The sequence below is a fragment of the Sapajus apella genome, unplaced genomic scaffold, assembly GCF_009761245.1.
Source record: "Sapajus apella isolate SASKATOON/1434 unplaced genomic scaffold, GSC_monkey_1.0 scaffold2, whole genome shotgun sequence".
Taxonomy (NCBI): domain Eukaryota; kingdom Metazoa; phylum Chordata; class Mammalia; order Primates; family Cebidae; genus Sapajus; species Sapajus apella.
The window spans coordinates 24,008,976-24,032,755 of record NW_022436942.1 but is presented as its reverse complement, the minus strand read 5'-3'; the positions used below and the strand labels follow the sequence as shown (position 1 = coordinate 24,032,755).

Genomic DNA, 23,780 nt, shown 5'->3' with positions numbered 1-23,780 from the left:
ACGACTCCTCACTCCGTGAGGCTGAGCGTCCCTCCAGGGTTAAGAGGGTGCCTTAGTCATTTCTGTATCACCAGCCTCTCATGCAGGGCTTGGTGTAGCCTGGGTGTTCTCTGGGGAGAGGAGGGAGTCATTCCAACTCTTAGGAGAGGGGAGCCTTAACGGGGAAAGCACCCCCAGGAGAGATGGTTTCAGGGGGTCAGTGAGGCAAAGGAAAGGGGACTGGGGCCTCACAGAGAGTGGATGCGCTGCCGCCAGATCTCCAGGTCTTGGGCTCTAAATGGGGAGAGGAGACTGGAGTGTCCCGGTCCTCCTCACTCCATGGGCTGCCACCATCTTCACTGCTTTCCTGGAGCTGGGGCTGCCCAGGCACAGAGTATGGTTCAGGATAGGGACAGAGCCCAGGGCTTGGGGGCTGCTAAGTCTAGACATGATAGAAGATCCCATGGATTTCTCTAGGTTGTGTGTAAGGCACCATGCAGTGAGGAGGCCTGTGTGCAATGGTTTGTGGTTTTAACACGGCAAGTGATTTGCACACTGTTGGGGTGTGATGGGCAGGTTTTAAGTGTGATTTGTATGGAGCCCTATTTCTTCCACAAGCCATTTGCAAATTATTTACATGGGTGTTTCTGTTTGTACACTAACATTCATTTCTGTTCCTAAGCCTCCAGTCCCCAGAAGCTGCTCACCAGTTCCCCCTCAGCCTTATCACACTTCCCACAGAGCAGAGTAAATAATGCTGATTTCCATAATCCATGAACAGAGTAGATTTATTTTGATCAGACAAACCCAGATGCCCAGAGCAAAGGCCCTGGAGCCCCAGAGGGCCAGGCTTGGCAAGAGGGGCTTCTGGGAGGTGGAGTCAGCCCACAGCTCCTCCTCCGTCTATAAGCTCCTGAGCCAGGGCCTCTAAGTCAGCAGGGCAGCTCCACATCACTGTCATATCAGACCCAAAGCAAGAGGAGCTCAAGGAAGGGGGAGTAGGAAGGGGCAGCTATGTACAGAAGGGGTTGGGTGGAGGTGGGACTGATTCCATCAGGCAAATAATACTCGTTTTTGGTTTTCCATCTATCCAGTAAACATTCCATATTCCCTTGCCCTTTGTTCTAGGCATTTGCCTGACATCACCGGCCAATGTGCGCTCAGGAGACAGATTTGTTTTCATAGTTTGGGTTCAACATACCTGCCAAAGTAAATCTACTGGCCAAAGGCCACCTCTTGATTCTCTGTGCTGAGGGGACATTGGCGGGTCCCGGCTGATCCTGAAATCGTGGCACTTGGCTTTGGAATTCAGAGTGGGATCTGGGAGTGTCTCCTTTTGATATTTGCAGTGGTGCACATTTCAGGTGGTGTTAAAGGAAATTCACTTTTCTTAGGGGCACGAGAGCCCGAAGTAAGGGCAGTGTAGAGAGCCTGCGGGGACGAGGAGCTGGCTCTGTGGGAAACCGTCCATGGGATGATCCACAGAGCAGAACTGTGGTGTGCCCATTTGGCCTTCTGGGGGCTACTGCCATTCTGGGGTTAGGAACAATGAATTCTCTTTCTCTGCCTTCTGTCCCCACCATCTGGGCCTAGCTGAGGGTCTGCACACAGCTGAGTTGGAGGTGACTGGTGAGGGAAAGGAGGGGCCCGAGGGGCAGCTCATTTCCCAAGCGGGGAACACTGGAGGGGGATGTGGAGTCAATATGGGGATGCGGGGTCCTGGAACATCCTTGTCTTCAGCCCTGGTGGGGGTGTGACACCCAGGGCCATTGGGCTGGGGCCCTGTCTCCTGGATGTCCAGTGTCTGGGGCCGTGCTAACACTTGTGACTGGAGCAGCTTCCCCCAGCCCCTAGCTTTGTGCTGGAGCTCCGCCCGCTCCCACAGCTTGGTAGCCCTTGGGGCTCGCAGGGGACGTACAGCTCACTGGTGCCTGCAACGCTGCAGCCCCCATTGCCCCTGAGGACGCTGGTGCTAAGGACAGGTGTGCTGACCCCACATGGCTCGTACAGGATGGCACCTTTGGAGCTGCTCACCGCTGTGGGAACAGGAAGGGGTGTTCAGGGCCCCATGCAGCATGGCTGTCAGTGCACTGCCCTGAAACTCCTCAGCCAGGCCACTCCTCCCACCTGCTGCTCAGCCTCCAGCTTCCACGTCTCCCCACCCTAGTCATGTAAAGTGCTTGCAAGGTTCCCAGGCACCTCTCTGTTTTCCCCAGAGCCTTGACAAGGCCAGGCTGGATTCAGCTTCACCCTTCTTCAGTTTCTACTGGACCTTCCTTCCTGAGCTTGCTTCAAATCCTCTCCCTCTAGAAAAGTATCTTCTTGTCAGGGTGGTTGTTTTTGGCCCGTGGGCCCTGAAGCACTTGGACCGTGGTGTTGCAAATCTGCTCCCAGTCTGACTCCCAAAAGATTTGGATAGCCCTCTCCACCAGCCTGAGAGCTCACAGCAGACTGAGCTCTTCTCTTGGGGTGGGGTAGGCATCAGAGGTCTGGGAAGGGATGGTGGGGGCTGACTGGTGCTGTGTTGGTCAACCCCCAAAACCCCAGAGCCAGTGGGAATGGCTCATCTACTTACAGATATTCACAGGTCCAATGCCTTCACACAGCCTGGAGATGAGATGAAAAAGAAGACAGGTAAGTACATCAAACAGATGCAGGTAAATGTAGCATCTCCCTGCTCCTGCCCTCACTGTGAGTTGAGCCACGTTAGCTATGAGCTGTTGCCATGTGCTGCTGTGGGTTTTCAATGACTGGGGTGGGGGACAGGGGAGAGCGATACTAGCAGCCACCGCCAGAGGGCTGGGTGGTGGCCACACCTGGTGCCTGTCTTTGACCACTCCTGGAGGAGCTCACCTGTGCTCCTCACCCTCCAGCAGGCGCCTGTAGGTGGCGATCTCAATGTCCAGGCCCAGCTTGGAGTTCATCACCTCCTGGTACTCCTTGAGCAGGCAGGCCATGTCCTGCTTGGCCTTCTGCAGAGCCTCCTCCAGCCCTGCCAGCTTGCACTTGGCATCGTTGAGAGCTGCCTCGCCCTGCTGCTCTGCCTCCGCGATGGCACCCTCAAGTTTGCAACGCTGTGGGAGGGGCACAGAAAAGCATCACTGGGGGCTCTGGAGCCCCAATCTCAACTCCCAGAAGAGCAGAGAGAGCACAGTGGTGGCTGCGTGCCAGGCTCTCATTTGCTGCGAGCTTCGTCCTAGGATTGCGACATCTGGTTCCTCCAGGGAACTGGGACAGGTTTTCTGTCTAAAATACCTCCAAGAGAGCTGGGATTTTAAGTATGAGTAGAAATTTCTGTGAGGCTAATAGGTTTTAAATGCCTAGCTGTTCTTCCCTAGGAGAACGGAGTGGATCTGACTTTATGAACAATTCAGAGCCACCGTGCATGTGAGGATCACAGAATTACAGTCTTTGGGTCTGAAGGGGCTGTGGAGAGTATCTTTTCTATACTTGCACCTAGTGAAGCCTGCTTGCTTTTCATCTTGACGCTGGTCACCTCGTTTCTGTTGGGGACCTATTTCCTGTGGCTGCTCACCCTGCTGTGGCTCAGACCTTTTGTAGAAAGGACTTGCTTCTGTTTGAGCAAGGCAGCACGAGTTTATTTTCTCTTCAATGGCACTCACAGCAGGGACTGAACCCACCTTGCACGGTGCACACCGGCCGGTCAGCCTAGGGTGGCTCTCGCAGCAAGGACGTCCTCCCCGGCCTCACCTGGGCTTTGACATTCTCGATGTCCTGCTGCAGCCGCTGGATCAGCTTGTTCATTTCCAGGATCTCATTCTTGCGGTTACGGAGGTTGTCGCAGTGGTTCCCAGCTGTGACTCTCAGCTCCTCATACTGCCAGGACAGAGAGGTCAGAGCCCCAGGCCCCGCACGGTGGCATCTCCTAGCCTCCTTTCTCACCGTTTCCAGTCTCTCCTCCAGTGACTTCCTAGCTCAGGTGCTCTCTGGCTCTCACACTTGTTCTGCTCCTCGACCTTCTTCCACTTCTGGGCAATTTGGGGTTCTTATGTGGGCTGCCCCTGATTCCCATCTCACCCCTTCCCCAGCTCCAGGCTTGTTAAATTCTTCTCCAACCCCTGAGATCCCCTCCTCCGTTTAGCTTTCTGCGTCTGGTCCTTTACTCTATCCAAGAGCTCAAGTTCACCCAAGGGCTATCTCCCTTTTAGATATGCCTCTGGACCTTGGAAGGGGTTTCTGTGCTCAGGCTGGCTTTCCTAACAGACCAAGGAGTGCCCATCAGGATGGGCCTGCCCATCAGGATGAGTACATTTGTATGTTTTCCCTAAAACAATAAAAAACAAAATGCAATTTATGTCCTACCTAAATGTAACACTTTTTTTTTAAAAAAAAAACCTTTGCACTTTAAATCCAATTTCTGAATAATAGCATGTACAGGTTGCATTTGTGTTTTAAAAAATTAACTGCCTTTGAATTTTCTGATGGTGGGTGGGAGCATATTATATAGAAAATGCAAAATGAGAGATAAGCCTGTAATCACATTCTTTGGCTCCCTTGTTATTTGGTTACACTGGGAAAGTCTGCAGTTGCCCAACAAATATCCATTCTCCTCTTCTTGAAACAGAACCGCTGGCTGCGCACAGTGGCTCACGTCTGTAATGCCAGCATTTTGGAAGGCCAATTCGGGCAGATCATTTGAGGTCAGGAGTTCAAGACCAGCCTGGCCAACATGGTGAAATCCCATCTCTACAAAAATACACAAGATAGCCAGGCGTGGTGGTGCATGCTTGTAATCCCAGCTACTTGGGAGGCTGAGGCGGGAGGCTCACTTGAACCTGAGAGGCAGAGGTTGCAGTGAGGTGAAATTGCACCACTGTACTCCAGCCTGAGCAACAGAGCAAGACAGCATCTCCAAAAAAACAAAAACAAAAACAAAACCAGAACCAAACAACTGTTTTTATTCAGGGTAACAATGAGCTCAGATAAGAGAATACTTCTCGGCCCTCCAATCAATGAGATCTATGGCCATGGCTGGGTAGGACTTCTGGGAAAGCTCTTTAAAGAGCAGAATGACCCCGATAGCTTTTTCCCCCTATGTTTTCCTTGCTGCTTGGCATAAGCCTGTGAGATTGGAGGTGCTACAGCTCTCTTGGGACATGAGACAACCGTGAGGGTGAACATCTTTGTCTTCAGCCCTGGTGGGGGTGTGACATCCAGGGCCCTGGAGCTGGGGCCTTGTCTCCTGGATGTCCAGCTTCTGGGGCTGTGCTAACACTTGCAGCTGCAGGAGCTGCCCCCAGCCCCTAGCTTCACGTTACAGATGGCAGAATGGAGAGCTAGAAGGATGCTAGGTCCCTGATGATGACCCAGAACCCTTGTGTTATCCTGGGCAGTTTATTTTGTACTTCAAGCTACCTGAGAAAAAAGTAAAAATTCAGTTTTAGCCATTTTTGGTTTTTTTGCATTTCTGATCCTCACTGCCGAATGCAATCCTTAACTAATAGAATTGTCTCTACGACTCTGACTTAGCAGGATGAGAAAATGGGGCGATTGTAGTCTGAACCCACTTGGCTGATGGTGGTTGCCAGGGGCAACCAGAGGAAGGGCCAGCCAGAGTGAAACCTGGCTGTGGGTGGGCCACAGATGGGGTCTCCAGGAGCTGACTCCAGATCAGGGTTTCATACTTCCACCATGGAGCTCCAGAAAATGGGCAGAGCATCACTCTGGGCACTCCCTGGCACCCACTGCCTTCAGAACAAAGCCAAACAACTTAGCACAGCCCTGCAGATGTGCAGTGACCTGGCCTCAAGCTACCCCTCCAGCCTGATCTCCACAGCACGTGGCACTCTAGGCCCCTCGCTTTCTGCTATGTCCTAACACCTGCTGCTCACCCTCCCCCCATCTGCCCATTGAATCTTACTTGTCCTTCAAGATTAGATCAAATGACAACACCTTTGCGTTTGCAGACACAGTTTGTTCCCTCTGTCATCAAACTCCCTTCACCTGCTGCTCCACCCTCGCAGCCACTTCCTGCTAGCTGCTGTTTTGGTTTGGGAAGCGCGTCCCTGCTGGCCACCCTATTTGAAACTTCAACCCTCCCTACCCTTCTCCTGGTTTATTTTCTTCCCAGCACTTGGTATCATGGTCTAACACACATCCCTTGCACTTACATGCCTTGTTTACTGTCTGCCCCTCTGCCCCTCCCACCTCACCCTGGCCCCCAACTTGTCTCTGGAATGAAAGTGACAGGAAGGCAGGGACTAGTGTCTGTGCTGTTTCCTCCTGTGTCTCCAGCTTCTAGGACTGCGGCGGATGCGGAATACACAGTGTTGAATGAGTGGACCAAGGAGTGTATGCATGCATGGTGCCTTTCACAGGTAGGGCACGAGAGGCTGAGCTGATGTTATTTGTTAAGCCAAATTACCCTAGGGCCCCCCTGCCCTCTAAGCAAGCCCCTAATTATGAAGTCTGAGGCCATCTTAATCACTGTTTCTGCTCTACCATTAGAAGCCACCCCATGTTGCTAGCCTCCTCCCACGCCTGGAAGCTTAGAGCCCTCTTTGCCATCATCACCAATTAGTGTTTATTGAACGCTGCCTACAGGAGCACTTCCTGTGAGTCTGCAGGTAAAAACAGCCAGGCGCCCTGGCACCCTGATGGCAGGCCTGGGGTCCCTCCCACGTACTCTGCAGGGATGTGGCCTGGGACCTGGCAGAAACAGCTGCAGGTGGGCTTTATGGGGTTCCCTGTGTCTGTGGCATGGCTCTCATTAGCTCCTCACCCACTTCTGGGGGGAAGGAGTCTGGGGGTCCTCCCCTCTCCTGTCTCTTTGTCACCTCTCCAGTCTCCCTGCTCCCCTGGCCCTGGGCCTCACCCGGCACTGGTACCAGGCCTCTGCTTCAGCTTTGCTGCGGCTGGCGATGTCGTCATACTGTGCCTTGATCTCAGCGACGATGCCGTCCACGTCCAGCTCCCGGCTGTTGTCCATCTTCACAATGACTGAGGTCTCAGAGATCTGAGACCTGAGCAGGCAGGTCTCCTGAGGACAGGGACCAGACAAGGAGCAGTGAGCTCTCACAGTGTCGGGGGCAGGGGAAGGAGCAGGCAGGTCTCTTGGGGACAGAGCCCAGGAGAGGAGCAGTGAGCTCTCTCAGCGTCCAGGGCAGGGGAAGGGGAGAACCCGTTCTGACCTTCCCAGAGCAGAGTACATAGAACTCTGCTATGGCTGTTCTGGGCTTCAGCCACCAACTGACTCTATGTCCCCACCTTCTAGCTGCCCAGAGCTTGGTGGAAACTTTCCCAGAGGGGCCTGTGAGCCACAGCCTGGACAATCCAATTTCTGGGAGTCTCGCTGCCTGACAACCGTCTCTCTAGTACAAACCTCTTCCCGTGCTTGCCCTGAAACGTACCTACTGTGCGGCCGCTCTCTTGCCCTCTTGCTCCCTTGGCTCTGGCCCTGACTAAGCACCCGAGGGCAGGGCTGTGGGTACCTCCTCATACAGGCCTTTCAGAAAGTCAATCTCCTGCACCAGCGCCTCTGCATTGGTCTCCAGGTCAGCCTTCATCAGGAAGGCTGTGTCCACGTCCTGCAGCAGAGCAGGGACAGAATGTGACCTGGCTGGGCCGCCTCCCAGGCTAGCTGGCTACAAGGGGAAGGCGTGGGGCCCACCTTTCCTTACGGACATCCACGGGCAGTGAAGGAGTGATGGAGCCAAGGTGGGAGGAGGGCCGGGACCCCAGGCCTGGGCCTGGCTTCTCGAAGAGGACAGAGGCTTAAATGAGCCTTGGCAGCAGCCTCTCAGAGTCCGCTCTGCAGAGCCTGGACCCGGAAAGGCCTGGCTGCCTGTCTGAGGAGCCCTCGTGGTTGTTGTCCTATCCGGGACTGTGGCAGAGCTTTTGCTTTGGTTTGGCATTGGCATCAGTCCCATCTCCAGCTGCCTGGGCAGGGGTGGACCTGACCTTCACCCAGCTCTGGCCCACATGCGTGGGGAAGTGGAGGCCAGGCCAATGGCTGGCCTTTTGCGCGGGGGCAAGGTGGAGGGAGAGGAGGCTAGCCTTCCTCATTGTCAGGGTCAGTGGGGCTGGCACAGGAGTCTGAGGGGTGAGAAACTCTTTTGCGGGTGGGTGGGCTGCAGACACGTTTGGACTCAATTCAGGGCTAGGTGGCCTGGGGCCGGGGGGCCAGCTCAGGGGCTCTGCCTGTCTGAGCATCCTCCTTACCTTCTTCAAAGCAATAAACTCATTTTCGACACAGGGGCGTAAGGCGAGCTCCTCTTCATATCTGATGGAAAGGGCAGGAAAAAAACGCTTTAGTCGGGTTTATGGACTTTGGGAGAGATCTTGGCATCAGGCCTTTGGGGGCGACTGCTTGTCACCGAGTGAATGCCCTGGGGAGTCCCCAGGTCCAGCCCTGTCTTGGCACCTCTAGCTCCTCCACCCACTTGAGATAGAACAGCAGTCCCATGGCTTCTCATAGCCACTTTTCAAGTTTACTCTTCTCCCCATTCCTCTGGAGCCTAGGCCCATGATGAGTCCTCTGGGAAGTCCTCCTTAAGGCTAGCTTCATTCTATCTTGCTGCTGAGGAGGTCTGCTTCACATAGTGGCCTCCCCTGGGAAGGTGGAAGAAGGCTGTGCTGCTGACACAGCTGTTTTTTCTGAGTCACTGAGTTCCAGGCTGACGCCGTGCATCCTCCTTGCTGGGAGGGTTCAGAGCCTGGCCTCTACCTGGGGTCCATTTGCAGAGGTAGCAATTACTCACTTTGCCAGACCCACAGAGACAGCCAGGCTATTTCCTCAAGCTCCTTGGGGCTCCTCAGCCCACTCACCACTCCCCTAAGGCACAGGGAATTGGTCAGGGGTTCAGTCTGATGAGCAACATCAATCGGTTAAAAGCTTCCCTGCTTCATTGTGCTCCTCTGTTTTTTTCCAGCCGAACTGCTGCAGCACTGGCCAGGGACTCTGGAGCCCACCCTGCTGGGTTTGAATCCTGGCTCTGTCCCCTGCAAGCTGTGGGCAGGTTGGGTAAGTTACTTGGCCTTTCTGCTTTGTCATGCACGGCTTCATCATCTGCAGAATGAGACTGACACTAGTCCTGCCTCACAGGGCTGCCGTGAGCTCACACATCACATGCATTCATACCTGCAAAGCACTAGGACAGTGCCTGGCACAGGGTCTGTACTGTGAAAGCGTTTGCTATGATTCTTAAAATACCAGTTGGATCTCATCCTCTCCAATTGTCTCACTTTTAAAAGCCAAAGTCCCCTTCTTCAGCTGCAAACATGTCTTTTAATCTCACTTTGCTACTCAGTTCTCAAGAAAGGCATTGCCCCTGCTGCGAGGCCCAGCTCCACCCCTCCCGCAGCCCCGCTGCATCTCACCTGTCACAGTCTGCTGGAGCTGTCCCTCTCACTTGGCATGCTCTGCCTCTTTCTTGTCACCCATTTCTGTATTTTCCCCATTTCCAAGATGTACTCTGGACTCCCCTTTTATAAGAAGCCATTAGAATGAGCCATTATCCTCCAAGGCCCAGAACAAATGGCGCCTTCCTGGACTCCTGCTCTCTACCTTTCTTCGGAGTCCTCTCCCTTCTGCTCTGTCTGTGTGTAGGTGCAGGTGGTCTGTGGACTGGGAAAGAGCTAGCCTTTTATCTTTCCATAGCACCCACCTTCCTAGCACAGTATCTGGCCTTGAGTAGGTATGTGGTTGACAGCTGCAGTGAGTGTCCCCATTGTGGCTCCACTCCACTGACCCACACCCTTATGGCCTGTTGTTCTCAGCTCTGTGTATTTGCACTGTTTCTCTTCAATAGAAAGGTACCTGTTTCAACTTCTCTGCCTCCAATATGCACTCCCATAGGGCACGGGACTCTCATAGGACACCGGACTCCCATAGGACACGGGACTCCCATGGGACACTGGACTCCTATGGGACACTGGACTCTCATGGGACACCGGACTCCCATGGGACACTGGACTCTATAGGACACAGGACTCCCATAGGATACCAGACTCCCATAGGACACAGGATTCTCTATAGGACACTGGACTCTCTATAGGACACCGGACTCTCATAGGACACGGGACTCCCATGGGACACTGGACTCCCATGAGACACTGGACTCTCATGGGACACCGGACTCCCATGGGACACTGGACTCCCATGGGACACCAGGCTGTCATGGGACACTGGACTCTCATAGGACACTGGACTCCCATGGGCCACTGGGCCCAGGACCTGGTTAGACAATTTATCTGGGCCTCAGCCTCTTGCAAGCACTTAATTACCATATGCTTATCAACCACCTACTCCAAGCTGTGAATCAGACCCAGAGCCCGCCCTCAGGGGGAGCAGGTGTGGCAGAAGAGAAAACAGGAAGCACAAAGAACTGGGAAGTGAGGCAGAAGGAGCTAGAACCTGATATGCAGAGAGGGGTGGGAGGGCGGTGCAGGAAGCTGGAGTTGCGGGTGAGAGGAAAGGTGGGCTGTGGTAGTTTGGACGAGGTGCAGAGAGATGCTGAGAGGGGTGTGTCAGGCAGGGGCAGCAGGAGCAGAAGCCAGGAGGGAAGGGGCCTGGGGATCTGTCTGTGGAGTAGGAAGTAGTTCAGGATCTGCAAAGGCAGAACAGGCGGTTTCAGCAGAAACCTGGAGCTCCAGAAGCTGCAGGCGAAAGAGCTTGTTTTACACAGAGAGAGAGAGATCCTGAGGGCCTTATTTCGGCAAGGTAACGGGGACGGAGACGGCAGTACGCAGTCTCAGAGCTCCCACCGTGTGCCAAGTGGGGCGCCCTGCTGACACGATCCCACCTAGCTGTTCTGCCACCCAATGAATTAAGTTTAGGCTTCCCATTTTATACATGGGGAACCGAGGCCCGGATCGTTTCTGTCCCTTGCCCCGGGTCTCCCAGTGAGTTGAAAGCCGCACGGACTTACTTTTTCTTGTAGCCCCCCAGGGCATCCTGGAGACTAGAGAGCTCCGACTCTAGCCTCACGCGGTCCCCGGACACACAGTCCAACTGCCGCCGAAGGGCGCTGATGTAGCCCTCGAATATGGGCTCGATGTTGGTCTGGCAGCACCTCTGCTGCTGCATGAAGTTCCACTTGGTCTCCAGCAGCTTATTCTTCTGCTCCAGGAAACGGACCTGCAGCCAAGAGTGGAATGTCACCAGGCAGCAGGTGTCCTGGGGACCATGACTTAGAGAGGGCAATGGAATGAGTTTGCGCCCTCTCTCCCAACACATTGCTACCAACGCACTGGAATTTGCAACAATCAGGGTGTTTGCGTAGACTGGCATCTCAGGGTGTGTGTCTCTGTGTTTCCCCTCCTGGGGCAGCTAGAGGACCCCTACCTTCCACTCAGAGGTTGCGTGTTGTAGTGGATAGAGTACTTCTGGAGGCCTGGGCAGGTCCTGTTCCAGCACTGCCTACCTGCCTCTCTCTATCCTCGTGACCTTGACCAAGACATCCTATCCCTTCAGCCCTCGCTTAGCTTCCCAAAGCTCTTACTTGGGACAGTGTATGGGAAGGCACTCTGTAAATTTCATATTAATGTCAGAAGATGTGGAGCTTGGGGGTTGAGGCTTTCTCTTATGACAGCCTAGGGACACTCGGAGAAAGGTCAGATCAAGGGACTCTAAGCTCTTTTCACCTACTGTGCTGCATCCTCATGGCTGTATCTGAAAAAAGTCCAGGTCACAGTAATGTGGACAGCTGCTGGCCACCTCCCCGCTTCTCACGAAGTGGAAGCTGAGATTAGGGGTTGAGTAAGTTGACTATGGCCACCTAGCTAGTCGCTGACAAAGGGAACATAGCCTCCAGTCCTTGCTCTGGAATTTTCCATATTGCGCATTGTCTCTCAAGAAAACTGCACAAGTAGCACTGCCCTACTTCTGGTCAGTGGCTGCATCCACAGGAGGTTCCCAGCCTTACAGAAGGGGGGGAGATGTTGAGAATCCGGGCCCATGTTGTTGGAATGAGTTCATAGCCAGAACTTAGTAAGCTTTAGAAATAAAACTGTAAGTTTGAGTAAACAAGTTCCTCTGTGAAGCACTTTTGAATATATTATCTCCTCGAATCTCCCAGCGTCTGTCTTTGCCTTCCCCATTGGGCAGCATGGTCCAGAGGCCAGGAGGTGAATGGCTTGCACAGGGATTCAGGGTATAGGAGTGGAGTCAATGCCAGTGGCCAGGGCTCCTGACCTCTGGCCCAGGACTCTTGCCCCTAAACCTTGAGGCCACCAGAAACACCAGCTCAGATCTTGGAATAAATCCTGACCCCAAGAGCCTCCCTGGGGTGTGGGGATGGGCCCAGGGGCTGCTAAGAGATGGCAGACTGGTTCAGCACCTTCTGAAGGAGCGCCTTCCTCACCGCTTTTCAGTGGCTCTGGGGTTGACAGATGTGAGACATTTGTGGCTGTCACCTTGTACCTCTGGCTCTGACTGTCCACTTTCCTCTCACCCCAGACCTCAACTGATGGGAAGCTCTGGGGTCACAGTGCCCATCCTCACCTTCAGGCTCAAGAGTCGTGACCCAGCTCAGGCACACAGAAGGCAGTTCTACCACTAAAGCCTCATCAGGAAGGGCATTTCTCTGCCTCTCTGATCATTCCTTTCAGTATTGCTTTGGAAGTTCCTCTTACAGTCCGACCTCAGGCAACCTTGGTGATTGGTGATTTTGTCAGATAATATTCAGAGAAAGATGATATATTTTTAAGAAGACAAGGAAACAGAAATGTTTAGTGCAGAGTCTGGTCTAACTGGCTTTCAAAGGCTGGTGGCCGTGGAATGTGAGAGAGGCCACTGGATGAAGTGAGGCTTCCTCACTGTCGGTCTCCTCCTGGTTCCCTTGGACCAGAACAAGACCAGACCCCAGACCTGCCGTGGGTCTCCTCCTGCGGCCCTGGGCCGAGGCCCCCTTACCTTGTTGATGAAGGATGCAAAGCGGTTATTGAGGCACTTGATCTGCTCCTTCTCATCCCTCTTCACCCTCTGCACGGTCGGGTCGATCTCCAGCGCCAGGGGGACCAGCAGGCTCTCATTGATGGTTACAGGGGTGATGCAGGCAGAAGGCCCACAGGTGGTCCCCAGTCGGTACCCGAAGCCAGGCAGGGTACCTCCACACCTGGAGGCTACCCGGGGCCTCCCGAAGCCCATGTTGCACAGGCTCCGTGAGCTGAGGCAGCCTAGAGCTCGGAGGCGCCCCCCACCCCCCGGCCGGCATGGCCCCTTGCTGGCTGCATAGTGGGTGACCATCCGCGGCATGACAGCCGAGTACGAGCTGAAACTCTGACTGCCACATCTGGAGCCCGGCTGGAAGGAATGGTAAGACATGGCAGGAGAGACAGGCAGAGAGACAGGGCCCTGGAGGAAAGAGCAGGGGGCAGGATGATCGAGTCATGGCTCAGTTTCCCCTCTTTTATCTGGTAGGGGGATGGAGGGCTGAGCTGGGTCAAACCTCACATCACCATTAAACCAGGTTTATGAGCTTGGGATATTGGTAGTGCTAAGTAGCAAGGTGGATAATTAAGGTAGTAAAGACCAAAGAGAAGGGGCCAATGGTCAGCGCTGTTGAGCCCTATAAAAATCCTATTTGTCCTCCTTCCTTGATTGTGGGGGTGATGAAAGGGGCCAACGAGATGGATATGTTCCATGTATCCAGTGGCTTTGCCTCAAGGAGAGGGAGAGTTAGGACTACGTCATTTCATAGGAGGGGAGGCGTGCCGTGAATGATACACTCTGGCTTCCCTGGGATTAGAGGGCAAGCCCCATATGCTTAAGCATACTCTGGCTATTCCCCCAAGGCTGCTTCTAGGTTTTTTGCAGATCTTTCCAGCCCAAATGCCCTCTGTGGGCTCCTAGGAGAGTCAGGAAGTTCCCAGGGAGGAAGGCTTTTGGGGTGGGAGAAGCCTCACTACAGCAGGCCAGACCGTGACCCTCCTGAGCCCTGGCTCAGTGACCCACTGTCGCATGGGGGTCTTGAAGGTAGACAGCCTCCAGGCATGGGTGCTTCTCTCCAAGGCCCATCAGTCCACAAAGGCTGCAGGGAACTCAAGAGGAGAGCCCTGGTGCTTGAGAAGGGCAGAGGAAGGGACGCTCTCCCCAACACTTCTGGGGCCCCCAAAAGGCATGATTTTAGCTTCGGGTCTCAGCTTCCATGTGGCTGTTCCTTTCCCCTTGCGCCCAACCCAGCCTGAGTGTCCCTGAGGTCAGCAGAGCCAGCTTTGGCCTGAGGATGTCTCTGGGGAGAATTGCTGCCCTTGGGAATTGTCAGATTCCCAAGAAATCCCAGATGTGGGATTCAGGCTCTCTTTCCAGCAGCCAGGTCACAGACACAGATCTTTGGCGATGTCTAAAGTCCCCACCTCACTTTCCTTCTCCCCTCCATCAGTTTAATCAGTGAAACTCTTGCCATGGCCAACTGACCTTTACCTTCCACACCAAGACTTATTACCAGGTCAAAACCAAGCTAATAATAATATACGCACTTATTGGGCATTTACTATGTGCTCGGAGCACCATGTACTCTTTACATCATGGTCTCATTAAATTCCCTGATCATACCATAAGGTAGCTACTATGCCACAGACAGGAACATGGGGAGCAGAGCGGTTAAGAGCAGTGTCCCCAAGTCACATGGCTTATGGCTGACTGATTAGCTGGGAGTCCGTCCTGTTCCTTCTGACTTTACCCTGCCATGCTGCTCCAGAGCACGGAAGCCCAGGTTAGGATTTGGGAATCTGCTGCCCATGCACACTCTGCTGTCCCTGTCCCTCAGCCTTGCAACCCATGGATTAGGAGACCTGAACACAAAGGTTTCCTGAGCGTCGGAAATTCTCAGTCTAATTGTGACATTTCACACTCCCTGTCCCCTTTTTTATAGTCCTGACTGTGGGACCCAGAGTAGTGGGGAGGGGAGGGGTGCAAGGCGAGACCACAGGCCACGATGGGAGGCAGAGGGTTGGGTGAGGGGTCCAATTGTAGAGTGTCAGGGGAAGGAGATCACACTCTGCTCTGGGCTGAGTCCACCGGGGGAGGGGCCCAGGACAGTGTGAATGTTGATGGGGACACTCAGAGGCCCGACCAGAGAGCAGATTCCCACTAGAGGGGGTGAGGGAGACAGTGGGCAGAACCGGAGGGCAGGGTCACTGCAGTAGTAGACACAGCAGAGCCTCTACACCGTGTCCAGGCCAGAGGATGGCCTCAGTGACCACGTTGGGCTCCTGGAGCCCAGGACCAGAGCTCAGGAGCAGAGGGCAGGGTGGTTCCTTGGATTCACTGTGGGTAGAAGACACCTGTTCCCTGAGCTCCCCGAGTCCAGAGGGGCTCTGGGTGTGAGCTAGAAGAGGACTCAGTCAAGACCTAGAGAGCTTGGTGGCATTTTGTTAAAGTTGATTCAGGAACCAGGTGGGCATAAAGGGAGCAGGCAGTTCAGAGGGTTTGCTTTTTCTTCTGCATCAGTGAATTCCGTCTTCACATTGGCAGTGCAGTAGACAATCTCTACCTGCCTTTGGAATGCGTTTTGGCATGTGTTTGGGGGGGAGTTTATGACTCTTCAAATTAAATACAGAAACCACCCTGTGAAGACCAGCCTCAAGGAAGAACCCTACACCTACCCCACCCCCAATTCCACACCAGCCTCCTCCTGTGTCCTTCTGGGGCTGAGCAATGTGCCCCTCTGGAGCGAGGAAAAACACCAAAGGAAGAGCCACCTCTCCTCTGAGTGCGCTGTCCTGGGCCTCTGCTGTGGGGCAGGGAATGCGGTGTCCTGGCTTAAAAAGCTTCTGTTCCAGCCACGGCTGAAGATGTGGAAGAGAGGCATTCAGAGACGGGGAGATGAGAAGGGAGGTCAGAAGAGAAAGAGCAGGCAGTATTAATAGATTGCCAAATGGAAGGAGTGGGGGAGGAAGAAGGGTGAGAAATACACACAGGAGGAGTAAGGGGGATTGAGAGAGAGGAGGAGCGGGAGGCGGGGCAGTGGAAGAGGTGAGCAGAAAAGGAAGTGAGGGTGAAAGGTGAAAGGGCAAGATTAAAAGGAAGGAAAACTTTCCAGAAGAGAGACGTGGCTAGCACAAGGGAAGAGAAATAGTCCTGAGCCTGGAGGATTATTTTGCAGGACTCTCACAGGGCAGTTTTCAATGCAGGAGAATTAAAATGGGCTTTTCCTGGCGTATTTCTTGCAAGCATTTTGGGTTGAGCTGCCTTCCTGCGCCCTAACACGGGCTTGCTTCCCTCCCACCCCTCCGTCATCAGGACATTTCCGTTTAGGAACAGCAAGTCTGATTCTGACTTAAGGCAAACTTGAAGAGATTTGGCTATGAACTCTCATCCAATGCAGCCCCGGGCCACGGAGGGCTTTTGAGTTCTTGATAACATCATTCCATTCTATTATGAATATGCAAGAGTGGATCCCATTGTGAAGGGTGTTGATTTCTCATTCAAATATTCTGCTGGTGGGAGTCGTCTGGGGGCTTGGTTGGGGCCCAGGCAGGGCAAGAAGGGAGGTGAGGAGGTGGTGTGTGTGGCAGGGTTTGCAAGACGTGTCTTGGCCTAAGTGGGAAATGTGTTCCATCTGTGATGAGAAATGTGCATGGAAACTTGGGCCTGCACTCAACCTCTCTGGGGCACCATGGTCAGTTGTGAGCTCGCGGAAAGGACTGCACCAGAGGCGTTGTCTTGTGGTTTCCCTAGGTCTGGGTCAGACAGGAGGGGGAAGACCCTAGTGCACTCCCTACTCTGGAAGCTTCTTAAGGGCAAAGTGCTAGCTCAGGTCCTGGCACAGAGCAGTTGAGTCAACGTTGTTTGGAAAGGATGCCTGTGGACCCTTTGGGTCTCTGAAATCAGAAGGTGGGGTACCTCTGTGGGGACCTTCTGGAGGCAGAGGGAAGGGCAAGGTGACCTCACAAGCCACTTCCTGCTCCCTGTGCCTCCTGCTGTTGATTTTGGATGTGGCGTGTCAGCAAAGCATCAAGCCTTGGGGCTGCAAAGCTTGGGGGCCTGAGGGGGCGGCAGCAGAGGCAGGTGGGGTGTGTGGTTCCTGTGACTCTTCTTAATGCACCATCTCTTAGAGACAATGAACATGCTGGAGCTGTTGTGACTGCTGGTGCAGCTGAAGCCACTGCTCCTGTGGTTGTGGCAGAGGCCACTGCTGCGGCCACCCCCACCCACACAGAGGATGCTGCCCCCGCTGAAGCCTGTGCCCCCCGAGGAAGAGACCTCAGCTGTGTAGAGAAGGCACAGGGCATGTTGGTAGGCTCTTCCTGTTTCCCATGTTATCCCCATGACTGCTCCCTTCCCACAGTGCCTTGTTCCAGGCAACCCTCTCTCCCCTGAGAGCCTCGGGGAATTCCTGAGCCAGCATGAGAGGGTGGGCATGGACCCAGCACCCCATCACACGCTGCCTCCTCATGAACCTCTGCACAGGGCACCACCATGCTCAAGGCACATTTACAGCTGTGACCACATGGATCTCAACAGGGCTGAGAGGACACTATTACTACAATCACCCCGATTTTGTAGAGGAAGAAATGGAGGTGAAAAGAGATCAAGTAGCATACCCAAGTCCATGCCCACCAGAAGCCAAGGCCTTCGGCTCCCGCGCTGGGTTCATTCCCCTGTCTTGTAGGAGGCTCTCACATTGGATGGAATTGGAGGCCTTGCATTCTGGAAGGGAGCCATAGGCTCCTGTGTTGAAAGAGGCCTGCAGGCCACCTGGATGAACCTTGCCCAGTACTGAAATCCCCTGATGACATTGCCAAATTGCAGTCGTTCAGCTTCTGCTTCAATATTTTCAGCAACGGGAGCTCCCTACTTGGATGCATCTTTGCAAGCCAGGTAAACATTTGGAAATGTTCCATTGACTTCCCCTCTTGGCATCTTTTTATCCTGGCAAGACATTCCTGCCCTCTGATGAGCTGGTTCCAGGCTCTTCCTAATCCTGGCAGGCGAGCCTCTCTAATGTGGTCCGACCCACACGGGTCTCAAGGGGATTCTACTCCCATGACCAGAACTCAACGCTCTCATGAATGCCACCTATGATGCTAAACTTCTACACGCAGCCCCAGAGCTCCAGAGGGTCACTTGATGAGGTCATTCCTACTGCACTCCCTCCTGTGAGTTGAGACCAAGCCAGGTCAGTCACTGTTCTATTTGTTCGATTAATATGCTAAATTCTAAATATAGGTCTTTACATTTAATCTGTTTAATAGCCTCTTGTTATTTGTGTTAGTTTGAGGTCCTGCCAGCACTAGCTGAAAAATCAGGCATTCAGACTGGGCACCCATGATTGTTTGAATAGTCTTTTCCCCTCACCGGGATCTTCTGGGACCAGCCCTGAGGGTGAGGGGTCACCTGTAGGTTAATCTCCGTAATTTGTATGGAGATTAAGCCAGAGTGAGGAGAACATTGTTGGGCTCCTTAATGACATGGAATGAGCCCCTTTTGAGTTCTCTTGACTTCACAGGGAAGAAGGGCACAAGAAGAGAGGGGCCTCCATAGAGCCCCCAAGGGGGTCTTCCTGACATCCCTGCCCCCGCCTGTTTGTCTCTGACCCACCAGGCCCTCATGAGTGATGCTCCCAGCTTCCACCTTTCTACCCACCCAGAAAGTGTGCCCCCCACCTTTCTACCATCCCAAGACATTGACTCACAGATGCTCATGGCTCTGACACCTTCTTCAGAGAGGCTGTGACGGCTGAGAGGTTGAGGGGCCCTGGGTTCTTTGTATTTAAAGTTATCAACACAGAGCCCCAACGTGTGCTTGGCAAGCTCTCCCCTCCTCTCTTTAGCCTTGGGAAACTCATGTGCACCTGTGAAGGAAATCCGGGAGAGAGATCAGGTCAAAAATACAGATAAAAATGAGAAGAGGGAGCTGTGGCAGAGAGGTAGCTCGAGATCGTCAGCTTGTAGGGCAATTCCGGAGCCCCTGAGGCTTGTCCCAAGTCCAACAGCTGTGGGAGGGGCTGCGACTACAGGAGCCTTTACGGGAGCAGTTGCATTTTAACCCTGTTTCTCACCTGGGAGCTTCTACCTGGAGGGCTGACATTGTGGGGCTCCTGGGGCCTCTGTGGCATTGCTGTCGTGGTCTGGTGCATCTGCTTGGGTTGTAGTGGGATGAGAGGGTGGCCCACCTGCTCTCCAAGTCCTCTAGCAGCTTCCTGTAGGTGGCGATCTTGATATCCGGGGCCAGCTTGACATATATTGGCCTCTGGTACCTGCGCAGCTGCCATGCCACGTCCTGCTTGGCCTTCTGCAGGGCTGTCTCCAGCTCCACCAGCTTATTCTTGGTGCCAGTCCCCCATGCTGCTTGGCATCAGCAGGCGATGGCGGCTTGGGGCATGGTGCACTGCCAAGCAGCGAGGAGAATATGTGTGACATTGTTCATAGAGGATGCAGTAAGATCTTCTATGGACTTTAGGTTGAAAATATGAAAAAATTCCCCAAAGTGGATTTAATGGAAAGGAGGTTGGAGCTTCACTATCTTTACAAGTAAGATTGATTTCTGTCTGCCTTGGATAATTTGAGACTTAGCCAGAATACAGAAAATGATGTTCTGAGGTCCTTTCTTTCTTCTTCTTCTTCCTCCTCTTCCCCCCCCCCTTCTTCTTCTTCTTTTTTTTTTTGAGACAGGGTCTTGCTCTGTCACCCAGGATGGAGTGCACTGGCACAATCTGCTCACTGCAACCTCTGCTTCCTGGGTTCAAGCTATTCTCCTGCCTCAGCCTCCAGAGTAGCTGGGATTACAGGTATCCACAACCACACCCAGCTAAGTTTTGTATTTTTAGTTGAGTCGGGGTTTCACCATGTTGGCCAGGCTGGTCTCAAACTCCTGACCTCAGGTGATCCACCTGCCTCGGCCTCCTGAAGTGCTGGGATTGCAGGTGTGAGCCACTGCACCTGGCCCTCTGAGGTCCTTTGCAATGCTAAACTTTTCTGGATCTAGAGTAAGTAAAGCAAGCCAAGGTTTTGCCATTTCCTCCTTCAGAAGATAGTGCCTATCTGGCATCCTTCAAGCCACTCAAGTTGACAATATTAACCATCGCACTAGATGAATGCATATTTATATTCCTGGAAGGCCACTCATCTGGGGGGCATCTCTCTCTATGAGCTGAGTGGGGCCCAGGCACAAAGTCCACCTGGAGGCAGGAGCATGGATGGGAGGACACCTGGGAGCTCAGCTCTATCTGCTTCTACAAGCTATCAATCTCTGGGCGCAGCCTCTGCATTATCAGTTTAGCTCAGAGATCTCCATCTTGGTGGTGTGGAGGTCATCCCGTGCACTGGCAGAGCGCTGCAGCTCCTTGTACTAGGAGGGAGGAGAAGCAGACCTCGGATGAGGCATGAGTGCAGTAGGTAGGGACAGCTAGGCCAGGGAAGAGAAGGCTGCATCTTCCCACAGCCTCACAGGCTTTCATTTGCCTCTCAGTGCCTCCCTGCTGGGCCACCTCTGGCCCAATCAGATTCATCTGCATTTTCTCTTGGCTCTGCCCCTCACTCTCCATGCCCACTGGCTTCACCCTACAGCTGGACAGCTGTGGTTGTGCTCTTTCCCTTCTTCCTGTACCTGGTCTTTCTTCCCTCTCCCTCGACACCATGCATCTCATCCTCCCAAAGTCAGCATCATGCAGAGTGCCAATCACTTTTCCTTTGCTTGTGTTTTCCTTGGCATTGCAACTTATTATCCCAGGGCAGAGTGTTTGCTCTTATCTGGAAACTCTCATTCTGTGACTTAGATCAAGTCTTTGCCCTCCAGCCCCTGGGCCCTAGCCGGTTCTGCCTTTTTTGTCTGGATCCTCCAGCCTCCTCCACAAAGGGTTAAACCTTTCTCTTGTCCCCATCCTCCCTTTCCCTTCCTTCTGTTGGCACTGGTGGCTGGAACTATCCAGCTGTCCCTTGAATCTCTGATACAGGGCATTGGAGTTGTGTCCATCTTCCTCTTGGCAGAGGCACTGACCACCTCCTGCCTTTATCTGGCTGTTCCTCAGGTCCTGACATGCTTCCCCCAGGTAGCAGAGGGTAAGCCCCAACCTGAATTCAGATCCCTTGACCCTATCAGACTGGGACACCTAAGAGGACATGGCTCTTATTTTGTTTGCCTTTGAAATCTTAGTTTTCTGTGCTTGTTTAATGAACTTATCCTTGATGTCTCACTTGGTTTAGTACTAGAACTCAGCCTTGGCCCTGCTGTCCTTGGTGATGTCTTCATGCTGGGTCTTGACTTCAATAATGATGCTGCCCAGGTCCAGGTGCTGTTGTCCATCAACAGGAGGACCATGGAGGTTCTGGAGATCTGGGCCTGAAGCTGAGCCAGCTGTTGTGGTTGGGCCCGAATGAGATAGCTGAAGCAGCGTGTGCGGGTGCTTGTGTGTGTGGGCATGTGTGTATGTGTAATGTGTGTGTGCATTCATGTTCATGTGTGAGCACGTGCGTGTGTGCATGTGTGTATGTGTGTAGTGTGTGTGCATTCATGTGCATGTGTGAGCACGTGTGTGTGGGCAGTATGTGTGTAATGTGTGTGTGCATTCATGTGCATGTGTGAGCACGTGCGTGTGTGCATGTATGTGTGTAGTGTGTGCATTCATATGCATGTGTGAGCACGTGTGTGTGGGCATGTGTGTATGTGTGTAGTGTGTGTGCATTCATGTGCATGTGTGAACACGTGTGTGTGTGGGCATGTGCTGGGAGGCTGTGACCTGCCCCCTGGAACAGACTGTAGCATTGAGGGTGTTGCACCGTTGGGGTGGAGTGTGGCCTGTGTAGGTCTGAAAGGGCTGGGAAGAACACTAGGGAGGTCATTGAGTTTATGGCTGTCCTTTGTCATCAGCTCATGTGCATGGAGGGAGCAGCAGCACAGGTAGCTCTAGCCAGAATTCTCCAGAAGCCACTCCTGTTGTTACAGGAGCACACCTTGTTGTGACCTGTCAGTACCATGGATGTCTCACATTCTGAGAAAATACAACCCTTCACAGCAAATAATTATCTTGTGAAAGAAAACTGAGTCAGAAGGAGCCAGAAAACTCGCCTACTTCCCAGTTGTGTTTCCCAATTTGGCTCCCCCTGCTCCTCAGGGATGAGGATGGGAAATGGAAATGAGCTCGAAATAGCGGAAAGGGCACCCCACTGACAAATTCAAGTCTTGCACCTGCCAAGCACGTTTAGATAGCATCCTGGATCTCAGCAAGCCTGAGCATAATACTGGCCGAGTATGAATTCGTGAAGATTAGACGACATCCAGATAAGATGGTCTGGAAGCGGTCAACCTACAATTGATTTGTTAATGATCACTTTTCAGGATCACCTAACTCAGTGGTTCTCAAAGTGTGACCTCAAACCAGTAGCATCAGCATCACTGAAACTTGACTGAAACGCAGCACTGTGGGCCCAGCCCAGACTTACTGAATCAGAATTGGTGTTTAACAAGACTTCTAGAATATTCTGATGCTCTTTAACATTTCAGAATCACTAAGCAAAAGTCTAAGTGAAAATGTTCCTTTGCTCTCTGTATTAATGACTGATTCATACATTTCCTGTTTCAACAAATTATTTTGTTATTGTGCTGCAGCTTGTTTTTCCCAAATAGTCTTGCTGGATGTGGATCTATTTCAAAGGTCTCAGCCCACAGGCTTGCTGGCTATGGGCTAGTTCAGAATTTGGAGTCAATACCACCCTGGTTGTCAGCATTGAAGAGAACAAGCAGAGAGGGTGTGGTTATCCCGTGTGGGCTGTGAGGTGGAATTGGAGTCCACCCAAACACTCAGAGGTGAAGCCCCAGCTTCTGTGGGGCATCACATGTGTGTGACCCTTACCAGGCCTACCTGGAGGTACTCCACTCACCCTACACCCCACCTCGACAGCCCTGGCCCTGTCTTCACCACTCTCTCCTCTGCTCCAGCCACACTGTCCTCCTCTGGGCATGCCTGGATCACATCTGGAGGCATTTGTACTTCCCACTCCCTCTGGCTGGAACACCGTCCCCGCCCACCATGCCTTCCTGGCTGACATCCTCAATTCCTTCAAGTTTCGTGTCCAATGCCATCTGCCCACTGCCTGATATTGCTTTCTACTGTTATTTCTCTTCATTGCCTCTATTGCACCTGAAATGGCACAGCGATTTGATTACCTCTGTTGTGCGTTTCTCCCCCACTATACTGTAAGCTTTGAGAACTGGGGTCCATTGCGTTTGCTCAGCACTGTGTCTGCAGCTCCGTGAACACAAATGGAGAACCAGGCAATTCCGTTGCTTGCTTTCAGAAGCACCTGAGGGCTCACTAATTGCCACTTGATTTGTGTAATTGCGTCACCCTGCAGTTGCTTTAGGAAGAGCAGCAGGTAAATTTGGGCAGGGCAGGATGAGCCAAGTTACTCAGAAAGTTCTATGGAAATCTGTATTTTAATGACAGATAGCCCATTTTTCTGCCTGCCCAACAGAACATGCTTCATCCAGATGGTTAAGGCTGAATTTTTCATCTCTCCCAACCCGCCAGCTGCTCTATGGAACATTATTTTCTCCTGTGGTAGGGGGAGTGGCATCTGTCCTACAAATTACAATGTGTAGATGAAATGAGGAGCAGAGAGAAGACCAGGGAAGGAGCCCGCAGCCTCTGTGCCCAGCTGAGGCTCCAACACCCAGCCCCTAGCCCTCCTGTTGTGGGGCGACGGGCACTCTCATTGCCTTGTAGAAAGTGCTCAGGAAGTTGGTCTCATCCATCAGGGCGTCCACCTTGGCCTCTATCCCCACCTTGTTTATGCAGGCGGCATCCATGTCCCACAAAACTCTGGGCCTCACCCTTCCAGTGATAACCAGCCCCTTCTGCTTGAGAATTAGGTGGAGAGCTTCAGTTCCCAAGGACAGA

General features: G+C 53.1%; 1 protein-coding gene across 1 annotated transcript; it reads right to left on the bottom strand.

The window, feature by feature from the left end:
- Positions 1 to 736: 736 nt before the first annotated feature.
- KRT82 (keratin 82) lies at positions 737 to 13,451 on the bottom strand. The gene is made up of 9 exons (XM_032293200.1): positions 12,854 to 13,451; positions 10,869 to 11,077; positions 8,161 to 8,221; positions 7,431 to 7,526; positions 6,815 to 6,979; positions 3,691 to 3,816; positions 2,833 to 3,053; positions 2,555 to 2,586; positions 737 to 2,015 (listed from the first exon to the last, which is right to left on the bottom strand). The coding sequence occupies exons 1-9, from the start codon at positions 13,262 to 13,264 to the stop codon at positions 1,795 to 1,797; spliced, it is 1,542 nt and encodes a 513-aa protein (XP_032149091.1). The 5' UTR covers positions 13,265 to 13,451; the 3' UTR covers positions 737 to 1,794.
- Between the last annotated feature and the right edge of the window lie 10,329 nt (positions 13,452 to 23,780).